At 41.6% G+C, this 17,619-nt stretch overlaps 3 protein-coding genes across 3 annotated transcripts in view; 1 reads left to right on the forward strand and 2 right to left on the reverse strand.

Moving 5' to 3' along the window:
• Positions 1-4,826, reverse strand: part of LOC311057881 (uncharacterized protein) — a 40,821-nt gene extending 35,995 nt beyond the window's left edge. Inside the window, exon 1 of the mRNA XM_084075017.1 lies at positions 4,776-4,826. The gene's annotated coding sequence lies outside the window, so the exon portion shown is untranslated. The remainder of the gene's footprint in view (positions 1-4,775) is intronic.
• On the forward strand, positions 1,464-2,657 carry LOC311057416 (piggyBac transposable element-derived protein 4-like; the record flags this gene model as incomplete). The annotated part of the gene is made up of 1 exon (XM_084074375.1): positions 1,464-2,657. The coding sequence occupies one exon, from the start codon at positions 1,464-1,466 to the stop codon at positions 2,655-2,657; it is 1,194 nt and encodes a 397-aa protein (XP_083930501.1).
• Positions 4,827-9,027: 4,201 nt separating the features above from the next.
• Positions 9,028-17,619, reverse strand: part of LOC311057417 (uncharacterized protein) — a gene marked incomplete at its 3' end in the record, with an annotated part of 440,186 nt that continues 431,594 nt past the window's right edge. The window contains exons 10-15 of the mRNA XM_084074376.1: positions 14,075-14,208; positions 13,216-13,279; positions 11,693-11,754; positions 11,212-11,334; positions 10,424-10,607; positions 9,028-9,068 (exon numbers count right to left, since the gene is read on the reverse strand). Of these exons, the coding sequence (XP_083930502.1) occupies positions 9,028-9,068; positions 10,424-10,607; positions 11,212-11,334; positions 11,693-11,754; positions 13,216-13,279; positions 14,075-14,208 (608 nt within the window). The remainder of the gene's footprint in view (positions 9,069-10,423; positions 10,608-11,211; positions 11,335-11,692; positions 11,755-13,215; positions 13,280-14,074; positions 14,209-17,619) is intronic.

Consider the following 17,619-nt stretch of genomic DNA (forward strand, 5'->3'; position numbering starts at 1 on the left):
TGATTATGATGATGACAGTAGATGCAGTAAGCTAACTATCTCTGCATGTATTGTGTGGACTAAAAATAGCAGATGTACAAGCTTGTTGTGAGCTTGTAGATCTGGCTTTTTTTTGGGGGGTGGAAGGGCAGGTGCAACACCCCCCCCCCGCCTGATCTATGTACATCAAAGGGAACTAAGGTCAGGTTATCTAAACAGGTTTTGATCATGTTGAGGTTCACCATTAGGTCATGTCAACAATAGTTTTCATTATGTTATGTTGTGGTTCAACAATAGGCCATGTCAACAAAACGTTTTCATCCTGTTGTGGTTCAACATCATGTTTTGTCAACAAGCATTTTCAAAATTCCCTTTGATGTAATTTTACTGTGACACTAGCTGCATGGTATATGTGTCACTCTGAGTCTGTATAAGAGTATTTGCTTATGCCTAAATTGTAAATTGATTTGATTTCAGAGGAGGATGCGTGTGCTGGTGCTGAGCCCACATCTCCTGGCGAGCCCACATCTCCTATGTCTACTGTTAGCCTTAGCAGAGGTAAGAACCTTTTTTGTAAATGTAATGTCTTCTCTCATTCATTCTAAGTGCCATAAAGTCATGCACCACCACCAAACTATTTATTTTACTGTGATTGCAGACATGGAGTTGGATGAGGCAGGGCCTTCTTCTACCGCAGTACCACCACCTGTCAGTGGTAAAAGAAGTGGTAATTACATATTTCTATAATTTACACACACACACACACACACACACACACACACACACACACACACACACACACACGGTAGATATCTGCCCTGTTGTCTCCACTGACCATCCAAGTAGCTTTGCATTCCTGTTTTTTTTTATGGACAATACTGATAAAATGAAATGATGTATTTATTTATTCTGTATCTATCTTTGCATGTGATGTATTTGATTATGATGACGATGTAGCCTATGCATTTACTATGTCAGTAGATTGGCTAACTCTCTCTGCATGTATTGTGTGGTGCACTAAAAATAGCAGATCTACAAGCTTGTTGTGTATTTTATGGTAATTGGGTATTTTTATAATTTACAGGTGGTGGTAGGCCCCGCAAGAGTGTTCCAGCTGAAGCTCCTGTGTGGTCTGAGACAGACTGGCAGCCGAGGGAGGACATCCCATTCTCTGCTTCGCCGGGTCCTCGCAATGGTGCTGCTGAGCTTCAGTCGGACAAACCAGTGGACTTTCTGCAGCTCTTCATATCTGATGAGCTGCTTGAGATGATACTGTATGCAAACAAACCAATTTGTACGCCGAGCAGTTCATCCCGGACGTGGAGCATCCATATGGCAGAGCACATTCGTGGAAACCTGTCACAGTGGGGGAAATGAAGAACTTTTTGGCCTTGTTGTTCCTCACTGGGATTATACGCAAACCTGAGCTAGAACTATATTGGTCCACTGATGAGGCTTTATATTCACCCTACTTTTCCAAAACCATGCCTCGGAACAGGTACCAACTCATTTGGCGCTTTCTGCACTTCACTGACAATAGTATGATTGATGCTTCTGACAAGCTGTGTAAAATTCGTCCAGTTTTGACCTATCTCACCAACAAATTCCGAGACATGTTTATGCCATCAGAAAACATCAGCATTGATGAAGGTATGCTTCTGTGGCGAGGGCGACTTTCCTTCAAAGTGTACAACCCACAAAAGCCAATAAAGTATGGCATCAAATCTTACATCTTGTGTGACTCCCAGACAGGCTACTGCTTCAATATGAAGCCATACTGTGGAACATATTCTTCTCTAGAAGACACGATCACCTTCCTGATCGATGGTTTGGAAGGGTTTGGGTACAGGCTCTATATGGACAATTTTTACAACTCCGTAAAGATGTTTCACTTTCTTCTCCGTAAGAAAATACATGCCTGTGGTACCCTGAGAAAGAACAGAGGCGAACCAAAAGCCATTAGGGAGCTAACAAATGCCAGCCTGAAAGCAGGCGAACGGAAGGTGCTCCACAATGGAGAAATGATGGTGATGGCTTGGAGGGACAAGCGGATTGTTCGTATGCTCACCACTCTCCACAAGGACGAGATGGACACATGTTATGTGTGGCAGAGAGGCCATAAAGAAAAAGTGGGTCTGGAGAAGCCTGTATGTGTCATACAGTACAACCAGCACATGAATGGCGTGGACAAACTTGACCAAAACACCAGTTATTATCCGTTTGTCAGGAAGACGGCCAAGTGGACCAGCAAATTTGTTGTTTATCTTTTTCAGGTCAGTTTGTTCAATGCGTTTGTCCTGTACAAGAAAAAGTGGGGAGAGGAGGGCAGCTGTAAATGCATGTTTTCCTTCATTCTAAGTGTCCTCAAGTCCTGGGCCAATGTGGGACATGTGCGGGAGGAAGCCAGTGATGCCCCACCTGCCCCAGACCTACCACCACGCACTCCTAGGGCACCACACTTAGACCCTGCAAACAGGTTGAATCAAAATGTCGCTGGCCATGAAATGATCCCGATCCCCCCCACACGCAAGAAAAAGAGCCCCCAAAAAAAATGCAGGGTTTGTGCTGTAAAGGGGGAGCGTAAAGACACAAGGTACATGTGTAAAGGCTGTCTGGTCCCGATGCATATTGGGAAATGCTACACAGTGTACCACTCAAAGCTGCAATATGCCAAATAATTTCATTGTATTGTATTGTATTGCGCGCGCACACACACACACACACACACACACACACACACACACACACACACACACACACACACACACACACACACACACACACACACACACACACACACACACACACACACACACACACACACACACACACACACACACACATCGTCCATAAGATTTGCAACTGCATCTTATTAGCACCTTATTACATTGATTGACGATGGTAATTACAACGGGTATTGTGGAAATGTGAAAAAGCTATATAAAATTCTATTCAAATGCACTTTCTGAGTGTTGTTAGTCTGTGCAGATGTATGATGTCAGTGATGTGCCACTGGAGGCCAAAATAAAAGGGTCAAATCAATTTTCTGCCAGAAAGAGTCTTTTTCACTAAAACACTGTTTTCTCTGGTTTCTGTTCCCAAACAGCTGTTTTTGGTGAACACAAGCTATATTCAACTACCAATAGCGAAAGAACGGAACATGCTACAAACTCACTTTTTTTCTGATGAAAGAAGAGATTCTAATCTTTGTTTTGAGATATTCCATGTGTTCATAGTCATAGCACAACATATTCAAAATATTCTTCAAAGATTAGTCAGAATACTGAAAAACCCTGGCAGAGGCTACAGACTGCTCTAGAAAAACTCTGGCAGTCAAATTAAAGATAACCATATATGGGTATATTGGTTGGATCAGCGGTTCTGGACAACTGGATATCTGAACTACTCGAGAAGACGAGTTTGAAGTCGCTCGGTCCCATATATGCACATGACCATATAGGGGCATAGTGGTCGGATCTGTGGCTCTCTATAGCTGTCAGTCCTTGTCCCTTTTATGCCCATACTGTGGAGGTCGCTGCATGTCATCAGTATATGCCCATATATGGGCATGCACTCTTTTGTGCCCATATATGGTGCTGACCAGAGCCTTCTATTGGAGAGTTACGTCAACTAGGGGGCAGAAACAGCACCGGTCACATGGTTCATGTAAACTCGAAATAGTGACAAACGCTCATAGACTCAGTGCATTCCGTAAACTTCCGGTTTGTCACTATTCGCCAATAGAAGACTGGCCCGATGACGTGAACGGAGGTGACGCAACTCTCCTTATATGGCTCTGGTGCTGACTGATTCGTTTGTGGCTGATGCCATGACGACACATTGAGGTTAGACAACACACTCCATATTTGGGCGTAGCTGCATTGGGAACTCCTTATATTGTTATGGCTGAGTTAGAAAGACGTCAGAGGTCCCGCCCGGCCCGTCCTCCCATTAGTCATTCTTTATTCTTCGTTCTTGCAGTATTATCCTTCAGGTTGTTGTTTAAGAAAACAGACAACTACATTATATTACTACAGCATGTATATAGTTAATGGGTTTGGAGCTAAACTGTTAATTTGCAGCACAGGAACAAGACAGGGAAACTATTTTCAATGCCATACATTACCTGGATGGTCATTCTAGGTCTGACACACTACAGCATGATAAATGTTTAGTTGGTAAGGATTCAATGTCTGGCGCATGAAGACATGGAGGTCTAACTTCACGTGACAATCACATTAACATTACTGTGGACAGAGTAAAGATCCTACTGGTTTACAAGATAAGTTTACACCTCATTGCTTATTATGGAGATTAACCACTGATGCTATAAAACACTGATGTAACTATAGGGTTACAATGATAATAGTGACGTCAACAACAACATGCTACAAAACAATGTATATCAATGTCTTTCTGCTGATGCTATGGAGCTATAGCCTTATATAAAGACTCTCGTAGATGTATTATATCGATTGACATTTGTTATCTCTACGAGAGTCTTAGCTACATAAGCTGCAGTACCTATGAATGGCCAGCATGTCCATAGAGACTCGTAGAGATTTCTTTTTTTAAAGTCAAAATCGATCAAATACATCTACGAGAGTCTTTATCTAAGGCTACTATGGAGCTGTTGTTTGTGTTTATGATCACTTCATAACAACCTAACAGCTAAGAATAATAGATTTATGTTCCAACATAAATGAGTTAATAAAGACAAATAGATGAAACAAGACGTGATCCGTTCATCTTAAATGTTATAAATAGATGAAACAACATAATGAGTTGATATTTACCTGCTGTGTTTCAGTGGTTGAGCTGCTAACAAACGTCCTCCTGCTGCTTAACGACGACACTGTTTAGAAACGACACGTTTTACTTTTCTTTGTACTTTACTTTTATATAAATCTATGGTATTTTAAAGTGTCAACAACAGTCAGTCAACACACCATGTTGTTTTCACTACTGCATTGTGGGTATGTTCTTCTTCTGACGAACACTTTGTCTAGACGTCAGTTGGTGTATTGCTGCCCCCTACTGTTGGTCTCTGGTACTGTCCATTGTTTATATAAAGTAACAGTACTATGTGACCTTCCTGAACAAGTGGTTATCAAACCTTTTTGTGCCAAGGACCCCCACATTTTCAGATGGGGGTCCGCATCCAAATATATAGTAATTTGGGGCCCAAATTGATATATATTTGGCTGCGGACCCCCCATCTGAAAATGTTTCTGCCAGGGGACCTCCAGAAGCAAAGATTTGAGTTCAAAATGTTTGCTTTAAAAATGTATATTCAAAGATTAGCAAAAACTTTCACGATTTTTCAAAAATAGCCAAAGTATAAAATATGGTAAGTGGCTAAAATGATGACACTATACTGTATTTACTACTTTTGCTGGGGATTACAAAAGACAATTGATATGAATATTTTAATAAATGAATCGGTTAATAATCAATCCATTATAGTTAAAAAAGTAGAAAGAAAAAAAAGTGCAAATAGCAGATCTACAGGCTCACAATGCACCACAATGCGTTTTGAGCTTGTAGATCAGCTATTTTCACTAGCCTTGCACAACACTGTTGTGCGAAAAAGTATACATTGAGGCTAAAGTCGCTAATCTATTTAGTGATATACTGTATGGAAAAAAATAACTTTTTTTTGTTGAAATATCTAGCTTCGATCACAATTATTCAATGAATTGAAAACAGGTATCTAATAATTGCTAATAAAATAATGGATAGTACATATACTATACATCTATCACAGCTTTCATCAGTTAATATTAATGCTGCACAAGTCTGATCACGTCTCATAGAAATGCAGCATCCAACATATTACTGTGTATACCATGCTACAGAATACTATAGTATTGTATTCTGTCGCATATACCATATCATTTTCAAATCATGTAAATATGTCAATACTTACATAAATGCAGGCTCTATGGTATATTCAGACTGGGACGCATCAAGTTATTTTATAGCAAAAATATTCTTTATACAAGGTCAGGCAAGAAAAACTGTTGTATCATATAAATTAATAACATCAAAATATTTTTGCAATGAATTATGTAGCTGTAGCCGTATACGACAAACACCTCTCTTTTCAAAATTACATTTTTTCTTTTTTTCATATCACAGTACAGGAGAATTATAGCTACAAAATTGGATCACTGCTTATTTAGATTATCTCAGTAGTCGGCGTTGTTCCGCTCCTGTCACCAGTTCCTACAAAAGTGATTGTTATATTTCAAGCCATTTGTTTTACTCAGAGATGTGAAGAATGAGTGTTCTTGCAATACTCGACTCGACCGGTACTGTTGACTGTCTCTTCTTCATCGAAGCTTCTCCAACTGCCTTTGAGTTCATCACACATCGACACATTCTCGGAGTATTATCGATCCAGCCTTGCTAACCGACATCGTTTCGGTTCTACATTGTATCGGTTGTATTATTATAAGAGTTCCAGAGACTTTGTTTGAGCTAGCAGCATCTTCATCTTGCTATCATGGGTCACCGAGCCAGCAAGCCTCGTCCGGCTCCTGCCAGCCACAGGACCACATCACCACCGTTGGTACCATTTGTTCAGCTGGATTTCAACCAGGACAATGTTCTACCTCCAACCCAGCAGACCTCGCAGTGGCATGTAATGGCCAGTGGTTGTTCAGTGGAGACCACTCGGACCTGGGGTACTTTTAAGCGAGTAGAGGTCGATTTCCAGGTGAAGTCCTTCACCTCCATCCCCCACACAGACCTGGACCAGGTGAAATCTTCCACCCAACAAATCGACTACGTGAATGACTGTGAATTTGAGGTCGATTTCCCGGTGAAGTCCTCCACCCCCCACACAGACCTAGACCAGCTCTTTCAGGATGATGAGGGTTATGGCTCCCTGGGAAGACACCAGCCAAAGAGGATCATCTCCCCAGAAGTCTGTGCCTATATACAGTCATTAAACTGCAAAGACACTATGAACATGCTGTACATAGCAAAAGAACTTCACAACATTTGTACATAATTGTAAATAGTTAGATATAGACCTTTTTCAATCAATAAATCAAACTTTAATTATTATTGTATTATTGTATTGTATTATGTAAATAAATGTACCCTGTATAAACTTGAAAAAAAAAAAAAAAGAGATGTGAAGAATCAGTTCAGTTCAGTTCAGTAGTGAAAACCTTTTTACCGCCTTAGACCCTTAACATAAAGACCTGTCTCTCCTCAAAAGATCTATAGAGGGTAATTCATGCATTCATTTGAATTTCAGTACTGATGTTTAGGTGAAAGAAAGAAAAGGATTTGAGGATTCAGAATTTGTGATCAAGTAATGTTGTACCACATTATCTTCGCACTGTTATTCTGCTTTTCTGAAAAGCACTGATGTGCGCGACAGAACAGCCCTGGTCACCCTAGGTGGGGTTGGCGAAAGGGCCTACTCTGTGTGGAGTTTGCATGTTCTCCCCGTGTCTCCTAGGGTAGTTAATACCCTCACAAAAACATGTAGTAATCCTGGTCACTATACTGCCTCCCCCTGGTCAGCCGGGGCGCCTGATGGAGGGGAAGGGAACTGGTTGGAATAACGTGTTCCTTCCGCGCGCTACGTCCAACCAGGGAAACTCTCCCCTGTCAGGTGACAAGAAGGTCAGTTGGCTCTCATGCATTGAAGGAGGCATGAGCTCGGCCCTGGCCTCCCTAGGCTGGTGGGGGGAGTGTAGTGCCCAGGATCACTTGGCAAATTGGCACTGGGTGAAAAAAAGGTTACAAAATCGAGGGATAAAAAGTTTTTAGAACAGCCCTGGTCATACTATATACTATATACAGTATATATATATATATATATATATATATATATATATATATATAATGGCATAAATAAATAAATTACTAAGGGTTAACAAATTGGTAAAACAAATGGATGTAAGAATTTATGAGAAAAAAGGAGAAAGTCTCCAAACATGAGTCCTTATGGAGGCGTCCGTTGACAGGAACAGCATTTATATCGATACTATTCTTTTGGCTTGGCAACCTCCTCCCTACTAATCTCTCAAGACACATTCAGAGCTCTGCAGCTGAATCTGTCAGCAACTCCGTTTACAACGCGTAGATTTGTTTTTAGTAGGAATGTAAACAAAGACGCTCCACCGGAAGTGGAGGGCTGAAGGAGACTGAACGGGCCGACATCCGGTCTCTATCTAAACGGGCGCCGGGCGGTGACCCCACAGGACAATTCAACGGAGAAAAAAAAACTTTTTTTGCCGATGACTGTAGAGTTTGTTGTGGCTCCACTTTATGTGTCTATGGAGCAAGACCAGAGACGTGACGGCGTATGGACACTCAGAACAAGAGTCTATGGAACAAGACCTGAGTCTGGGAAGAGCGGGACATCACTCCTGAGACAGAAACAGAGAGAGAGAGACATAGATAGACAGACAGAGACACAGAGAGACAGAGAGAGAGAGAGAGAGAGACACACACACAGAGAGAGAGAGAGAGATAGAGAGAGATCGGGAAGAAGTGGGAAGAAGGGGAAAGCCAGGTTAAAAATGGTGAGATACAACTTGAAAAGCCTCCATCTTTTCCAGCTCTGTGTTTGGGAGCCCTCCAGCTTCCCTGTTAATATTTAATTTAGTCATGCCAACTCCCAGTTTCCCCTACCCATCCCTGTCCTTATCTTTAAAGCTGACTGACCTCCATTGATCTCCTCCCAATCATCACTGTCTTCACTGTCTTCAGTGTCAGATTCAAGTTCAACTTCAATTTCATAGCAGCGTGAGGAGACGTCTTCATCATCATCTTCACTTTTCATTGACCCATCCTCTGGTCTTTGAAGTATCTCCTCCTGTTCCTCTTTAATCTGTGGAAGCTCTGGTTCCTCCTGGAGCAGACTGGGGCTCCTCTTCTGTTTACACACAGACATGTGCAGGATGGCTAGGAGCAGAAACATAACATGATAGTGAATACTAGGTTACTGGAATACTATTCTTCCATAATCCATGTTCCATGTAGAAAATTAGCTCTCACCTACTTAGATTGACCAAACAGTTACTAACAACAGGTTATCACAGGTGTTTCTGTAAACTGAAGTTCTGAAAAGTCACACTTCAAAGTTTTAGCAAGATATTAGCAAATTTCTATGTTTTGTTAATTATTTAATTTGAGTCATGAAACAATGTTAAAACACAGTACTTCACACTCGGGCTCTGATCTGGGAGTAAAGCTGTTTAGAATAGGTTTTGTTTGTATGCAGGGAGTCAACCAATCTAGCCTCAGCGCACCGCCACGTTAGAAACATATATGCGAGTGCACCTTCACTGGAGAGTGTGCACTGGGGCTTGACAATCATCATTATCGTATCAACATGCAAGATAATAACCGCATCCGCGTCACACGGATGGTGACTGTAAGAGGCACCATATTTATATATTTCAGGGGTCTTCAACAGGGGGTCCGCTACCCCTAGGGGGTCCTCAGAGTTACTCCAGGGGGTCCGCCAAATCTTTGTGTGATAAGATTATTTTTTTTTTACCATAACCACTTGAACCCTAGCATCCCTTTTCTGAGGAGAGCTTTAACCAAAATTAGCAGATCTACAAGCTCACAACGCCTCGCAGCGCGAGGCGTTGTGAGCTTGTATCGGCTATTTTTGATGAAGAGGTTTAGGCGTAGAGGGAAAAAAAAGAGCAGACCACGTAAACAAAAAAAGTTTAATCTGCTCGCAGCGCGAGGCGTTGTGAGCTTGTAGATCGGCTATTTTTGGCGAAGAGGTTTAGGTGTAGAGGGGGAAAAAAAGAGCAGACCACGTAAACAAAAAAAGTTTAATCTTAAACACAATTTTTATACAATATAGAGGGGGTCGCTGCTTCATCTCTCTCTCAGCTAGGGGGTCCTTGGCCTGAAAACGTTGAAGACCCCTGATACAATCTATATTAATATTATTGAATGGACCCATAAAGCTTTCGTAGAGCTATTAGCAGTAGCATCATAATCTCAATACAGAGCCAGAAGCCTATGAAGCAACATGCTCCACATGCTACATGCCATTGTTGGAGTTTATTTTTGGGGCGGTGTAGCCGCCCCCTATAAGTGAGTTTTGGACACCGACCAAAAAAATTGTGTACCCCCTAACCCTTCCATTGTTAATGCAAATCGATACTTTTTTCATATCAGCCAATCACATTACAGCTAGTGTCATCACCACTAACTGTAATGTGATTGGCTGACTTTGCAAATTCAGGACTGTGATTGGCTAGCGAAACACATGACACATGTGCAGCCCTATGAATAGCAGTATGGACTTTAAAAAAAGTCATTTATCCTTTTTTTAAAGTGAGTCATGTTGTGATGACCACACACCGCCCACTTCACACTGGGTGTGATTTTTTGCTTACTACATGGCTTACCAAGTGCTACAAAAGAAAAGGAGGCCTGGGCCTGATCTCACCTTGTTCACAGAGGGGAACCAGGCGGTACACCTTGTAAGGCTCAGGGATGTCCCGCTGCGACCGACCAGAGACCTCACTGAAGTCTGTGCTTTTGTTAAGGGCACAGCGCATTCGTGTCTTCCAGCTACCAACAGTGTCAGAACCAGAACCTTTCTTGGGATTGCCCTGGTACTCTGCCCACGCCTGGAGGAGGAAGGAGGGGGGTGTCATGTCCGTGTAACATGATTCCCAAAGTGAATTTGTGTTGAACCATCATCAGAACAACTTGATCCTTCTATGTGGTAACATCACCTGACCTACAGAACTTTACAGTACATATATATACAGTAGGCTACTACAGAATAGACCGATCGCTAAGGAATCGTTTCCATCACAATTGGAACTGTTTCCAGAGCCGGTTTATCACACCGTCGGTGGTTGTCAAATTTAAAAATGGCAAGGACCGCCATAACTTTGAGAATGTACAAATGGAACCAAATGGACCTCTGTTTCATTTGTACATTCTCAGAGTTACAGAATTTTAAGTGTCCATTTGGGACCCCCTCAAGGATCCCTGTACCTCACTTTGAACCCCCCCCCCCGCCAGCAACGATTTGAGTTTAAAAATTAACGTTGTTTTTTTCAACTTTTTTTTTTTTTGTTTTCAAAAAGAGCAGATCTACAAGCTCGTATTTTTTAATAGCCAAAGTATAACATATGACTAAAATGACACAGATGCGTTCCCGGATTGATTTGAGCGAATCGGGAATCGTTAAAATCCTAAAGGATCCCAAATGCCTATTCGTACCTTGAAGAAGGCTGCGTCCTCGTCGCTGCGGAAGTCCTGCTTGGCAGCGTGTTTCCATGGGATACGGAACATGGTCTTGGCCTCATCGTCCCACACCAGGCCTGGATACTTCCCACTGTTGACCTGGAGTCACAAACATCACCACCATCAACACCGATACCAAAGATAAGACATACAAACGGTTCAATTACACCAGTCGTTCTCAAACCACAAATTGATATATATTTGGCTGCGGACCCCCATCTGAAAAGGTTTTGAGGCCCCCAGAAGAAAAGATTTGTGTAAAAAAAACACTTTTTTCAAAAATGTAAAAAAATAGCCGATGTACAAGCTCGCAGTGCGGCACGAAGTGACGTGCTGCGAGCATGAAATAAATAAATATCTTTACTGAAACACTTCTTTTCATTATTGACAGGATGGTGGCACTGGTTGAATCAAGTTACTACTGTTCATTGTTTTATTAACATCACTCAAAACTCACCTGTTCCACAATCCAGGAGCACAGTAGTTTACGTGGGGAGCGGATCTTCCCAGATGGCATGACTACAAACATTACAAACACATGCATCGCATCATTAGCATCGTGAGGATAAGACTCCCTGCCCCATTGATGACATTGTGTTAAAAACCAAATGATACGAGCCTTAGCCCATTGAGACCTGAAGCCGATTCTATATGTCTCCTAAATCTCAACAGTATTCTGAAAAACGTATGTTTCTATATCAGTGGTGCTCAAACTTTTTCATGTCAAGGACCCCCAAAATGATATGTATTTGGCCGCGGACCCCCATCAAAATATTTTGTTCCAGGGACCCCCAGAAGCAAAGATTTGAGTTAAAAACGGTTCGCTTTAAAAACATACATATATATATATATATATTCAAAGATTTGCACACATTTTCACGATTTTTGAATAGCCAGCCCAAAGTGTAAAATAATGCTTTTTAGCTCAAATCTAAAAATGACACAGTTCCAGGTCTTAATGGGTTGGAGTTAGGCGCACACACACACACACACACACACACACACACACACACACACACACACACACACACACACACACACACACACACACACACACACACACACACACACACACACACACACACACACACACACACACACACACACATTTTGCAGGCAGAGAGAGAGGGAGAATGAATCACGGACCTTGCAGGAGATTTGTTTTGTCAACCGAAAGACAAAGTGGAGTCATTTATTGCTTGCAGCAAGTCTATTTTCTTAGTATTTGACAATTGACAATTTATAGTATAGTTTGTTGATTACATTTGACGCAGTAATGGTGAAAAGTAATCAATGAACAGATACCCTGTATACTGTATGTTGGTTTGTTTACTGTTGCGTGAGAAAACAATGTTGCAAATCATCTGGGGAGTGGGGACCCCACAAAAATAATTTGGGGGTCACGAACCACAGTTTGAGAACCACTGAGTTACTGTGCCACAGTGAGAGGTGTATGTGATGTTGCTATGCAGCAGTAGCCTGGAAACCTGACGAATCACAGCGATATTAGTATTAGTATATGCGACGCATTGTGAACTTGTAGATCTGCTATTTTCTGTGCACGACACATTGCGCAACCAAATTATTTGGCTATTCAAAAATAGCAGATATACAAGCTCGCAACAGCAACCCCAAAAGGGGTTCCTGTATTGAAAGGTATAGTTACAAATAGGCGTTCCCGGCCTAAATGGGTTGAAAAATATATATATATTCAAAGATTTTCACTAACATTCATGATTTAAAAAACAATAGCAGATCTACAAGCTCATAGCGTGGCACCGAGTGCCACGCTATGAGCTTGTAGATCTGCTATCTTTGAAAAGCCAAAGTAGAACATTTTTAAGTGGTTACACATATGCGTTCCCGGTTTTAATGGGTTAATATAAAATCAGGCGCCAGGGGTGTTCAGCAGGGTGCTGATGGTGGACCCGTCAGGGTTTTAGAGAGAGAGAGAGAGAGAGAGAGGAGGGTTGAACGTACGTCCTTCTGTCTGCTGGGCTGGTTCCTGTGTCTCCACTGTCACCTCTCTTCCTGTTAGGACGACCTTAAAGGAGGAGTTCACCCAAAAAAGGACTTATTTTCTATCAATTACACACCCCATGAAGCCCTGATTTCATCGATTTATTTTTGTTTTTGTGGCATTCCTAAGACAATAATTTGATGACCGTGTGTATTTCCGGTAGGAGACACAAATAATCTACTTTGTGTCTCCTACCGTATAAATTAGCCGGTAGGAGACGGGAATCAAATTATTAGCTTAGGAATGCCACAAAAACAAAAAAGAATCCATGGATTCAAGGCTTCATAGGGTGTGCAATTGATAGAAAATAAGTCATTTTTTGGGTGAACTCCTCCTTTAATGCACTGGAAGTAAACAGGAAACACGATACTTGAAACACCAGAGCATGCATAGATAGGCCTGTCACACTTATTACATAATCGTCTAATCACAATCTTTTTGTTTTGCATAATCGTCATAATCGTGTCCATCTTGAAAAGTGTTCCAATATTTTTGAAACATTTTCAAAACATTGTGTAAATAGCCGATATATACAAGCAAAATTCTGAGCTTGTAGATTCGGTTATTTACACTATTAATGTTTGTATATAGTATAAAGCAATTCAATTATGCAAGTTATTTGTCTGCACTGTGCACCTTTAGTTTACCAAGCCTAAAAGGCCAACAGAAATATAATGTTCCAATGTTCAAGGACAGACACACCATTGATTATTAATTATTTGATTTGATTATATAATATATATATATATATATATATATTTTGTTTTATGGATTTGAGATTCATAATCAGTGTTGGGTAACCCACACAGTCACACTCACCAGCTGAGGGGTGACCAGGTCCTCCTTGACGTGTTTGATCTGGACAAAGGACGGAGGTTCCTGACCTCCTGACCCGCTGAGCTTCCTGTCCTGAGTCCGTTTGGTTCTCTTCTTCTTCTCAGGCTCCACCAGTCCTGACCCAATAGAACCAACAGAACCAGTTAATTACTAAAAATGAACCCCAGGGGGAACACGCTGTGCATGAGATGTGCTCTACAATTATCCTGGCCTTAGTTTGTCTAATTGAGGATTTATTGGCTGTAAGAGGCACCATATTTATATATTCTATATTAAATTATTAATATTATAGAATGGACCCATAAAGCTTCCGTAGAACTATTAATAGTTGCATCATACTCTCAATACAGAGCTAGCAGCCTATGAAGCAACATGCTCCACATGCTACATGCCATTTTTTGATTTTATTTTTTTCAAGCTTATTGCTTTCTACATGGCTTACCAAGTGCTACGAAAGAAAAGGAGGCCTGGGCCTGACCTCACCTTGTTCACTGAGGGGAACCAGGCGGTACACCTTGTAAGGCTGTCCCGGGATGTCCCGCTGTGACCGACCAGAGACCTCACTGAACTCTGTGCTTTTGTTAAGGGCACAACGCATTCGTGTCTTCCAGTTACCAACAGTGTCAGAACCAGAACCTTTCTTGTACTCTGCCCATGCCTGGAGGAGGAAGGAGGAAGGGGGGGGGGTCAGTCATGTTTCAAAGGGCTCCAAATACTACAGAACAGAAGGACAGAAGTCCCAAGCAAAGCGTGCTCTACTGTCAGTGAACAGTCTATAGAAACAGTCCACACTCACAAGGTAGATTTTCTTTGAATTGTTTTTATTTACCACAGAGTGTACAAATGGAACCAAATTTACCAAATGGACCTCTGTTTCATGTGTACACTCTCAGAGTCACAGACAGAGTTATATTACGTGTCCATTTGGGACCCCCCTCAAGTAACCCAGAGGATCCCTGTACCTCACTTTGAAAACTATTACAATGTATTGATTGTATTAATACATTCAATACAATGTATTGAATTTGTGTTTATCAAAAACGTATAATAAAGTTCAAAATCTAACATTTCTTAAAACATATAGTAATCATTAAAGGGAACCGTTTAACAATCAGACCGTTAACCCATTCAAACCGGGAACGCATCCTGTGTAACCACTTTATCCATATTTTATGGAAAAATTGTAGTTTGTGTCATGAGTACTTCCACACAGGACGTGAATAGTATTAACGATAAAGTAAATTCCAGATGAGGTGCAATTTTCACCGTGAATAAAAGCATCCACCTGTATGAATGAGGCATCAACTATATGAATAGTTTAAGGCAAGATATTTGCAGACGCATGTTTGTTTCGGATCGTTTATTAGTCACGCTCCTGGGTGTGTCCAAAGGCCTTTTAGTTGCACGTCCGCTATCGCACATCGAAAACAACAGATCTACATCTACATGCTCCCAGTGCATCAGACTGTGACGCATCGTGAGCTTGTAGATCTGCTATTTTCTGTGCACGACACATTGTGCAACCAATTTGTAGAGACCAGGATTACAGCATGTTTTAGTGAGGGTACATACCCTAGGGGACACAGGGAGAACACTCCACACAGAAAGGCCCTTTCACCAACCCCTCCTAGGGTATGGGCACTGACGGAGGAGAGGACATGGCACCCAGGAGTCGAAACCAGGACCTTCTAGCTGTGCGGCGACAGCGCCACCGACTGCGCCACCGACTGTGCCACCGTGCCCCTACAAGCTCGTATTTTTGAATAGCCAAACATATGACTATAATGACACAGATGCGTTCCCGGATTGAATGGGTTAAGAGGGAATCATTAAAGTCCCAAAGGATCCCAAATACCTATTTGTACCTTGAAGAAGGCTGCGTCCTCGTCACTGCGGAAGTCCTGCTTGCCAGCGTGTTTCCATGGGATACGGAACATGGTCTTGGCCTCATCGTCCCACACCAGGCCTGGATACTTCCCACTGTTGACCTGGAGTCACAAACATCACCACCATCAACACCGACACCAAGATAAGACATACAAACGGTTCAATTACACCAGTGGTTCTCAAACTATTTTGTGCCAAGGACCCCCAGATTGATATATATCTGGCCGCTGAAAAGGTTTTGTGGCCCCCAGAAGTAAATTTTGTGTAAAAAAAAGAAAAAAATGTAGCTGATGTATTGACACATTTTGCTGGGGACCCCCTGGTACTAAAGAAACGATTTTGAGAAGCACCGAATTACACAGTACTAAACTCCTGACCATTGAAATGCATTTTTGTATTTTATACATGAAATAACAAAATATATATCTTTACTGAAACACTTGTTCTTTTCATTATTGACAGGATGATGGCACTGGTTGAGCCAAGTTACTACTGTTCATTGTTTTATCCAATTAACATCACACAAAACTCACCTGTTCTACAATCCAGGAGCAGAGTTTACGTGAGGCATGCCCAGATGGCATGACTAAAAACATAAAGAACACATGCATCGCATCATTAGCATCGTGAGGATAAGACTCCCTGCCCCATTGATGACATTGTGTTAAAAAACAAATGATACAAGCCTTAGGGCAGGCTATCTCTATTTGACACACACACACACACACACACACACACACTTTGTTTAGGCTGAGAGAGAGAGAGAGAGAGAGAGAGAGAGAGAGAGAGAGAGAATGAATCACGGACATTGCAGGTCAACCAAAAGACAAGGTGGAGTCATTTATTGCTTTCTCTAGGTACCGTCCGGCATTGACTCATGAAGCCCAACTGGCAACATGTGTTTGTGTGCTAGTGCATCTTTGACCATCACTGAGGAGTTTGATGTGATCATATAATACCCAACTGTTAATGAACAAAACCTCATTTATAACCAACTCACCCATGTCCGGAAAATATGTGGCCTGTACCCTGTACCCCTGGTCCCTAGTCCGCTGGTTGAGCACAGTGGCTTTGCTCAAATATTGTTTAAAAATCTCATCAATGAGTAATCATGTTTAAATCATTGTGATCTCCATATTGACCATTCATTCATTAATCATGATCATTTTTTGCCACAATCGAGCAGCCCCAAGTGTTAAAAGTCACTATTTTAGCCCTTGCTAGGTGGCCCTAGTAGATAGGTCTCATTGGCACAGCTTCCGTCATACAAAGCATTTCGGAGATTAGGCGAGACTAAGGTTCATGTCCCAGGGAACATGAATGTGATGAGCAGTCAAACTCGACAAATTGCAGCCCATGAACAAGAATAAAGAATAATCAAAGTTGTTCCTTCTTTTGTATACCCCTTGTATACCCCTTGTGTAAAGCGACTTTGAGTACTGATGTGGCTATATTGTACTGACACTAAAACTGTACTGAAAAATAAACAATAAGCAAGAACTGTCTTTCTGGAGTTTTATTGATGTGTACAAGGATGCTATAAAAGTGAAAAAAACAAGAGACGAGTCCTAACGGAAGCCTCTGTTGACTGGAGCAGCAATAATCGCAATAGTATTTCTGCTTTTCAATCCACCTCCCTA

The sequence above is a fragment of the Gymnoscopelus microlampas genome (assembly GCF_963454915.1).
Source record: "Gymnoscopelus microlampas genome assembly, chromosome: 12".
NCBI classification, from domain to species: Eukaryota; Metazoa; Chordata; class Actinopteri; order Myctophiformes; family Myctophidae; genus Gymnoscopelus; species Gymnoscopelus microlampas.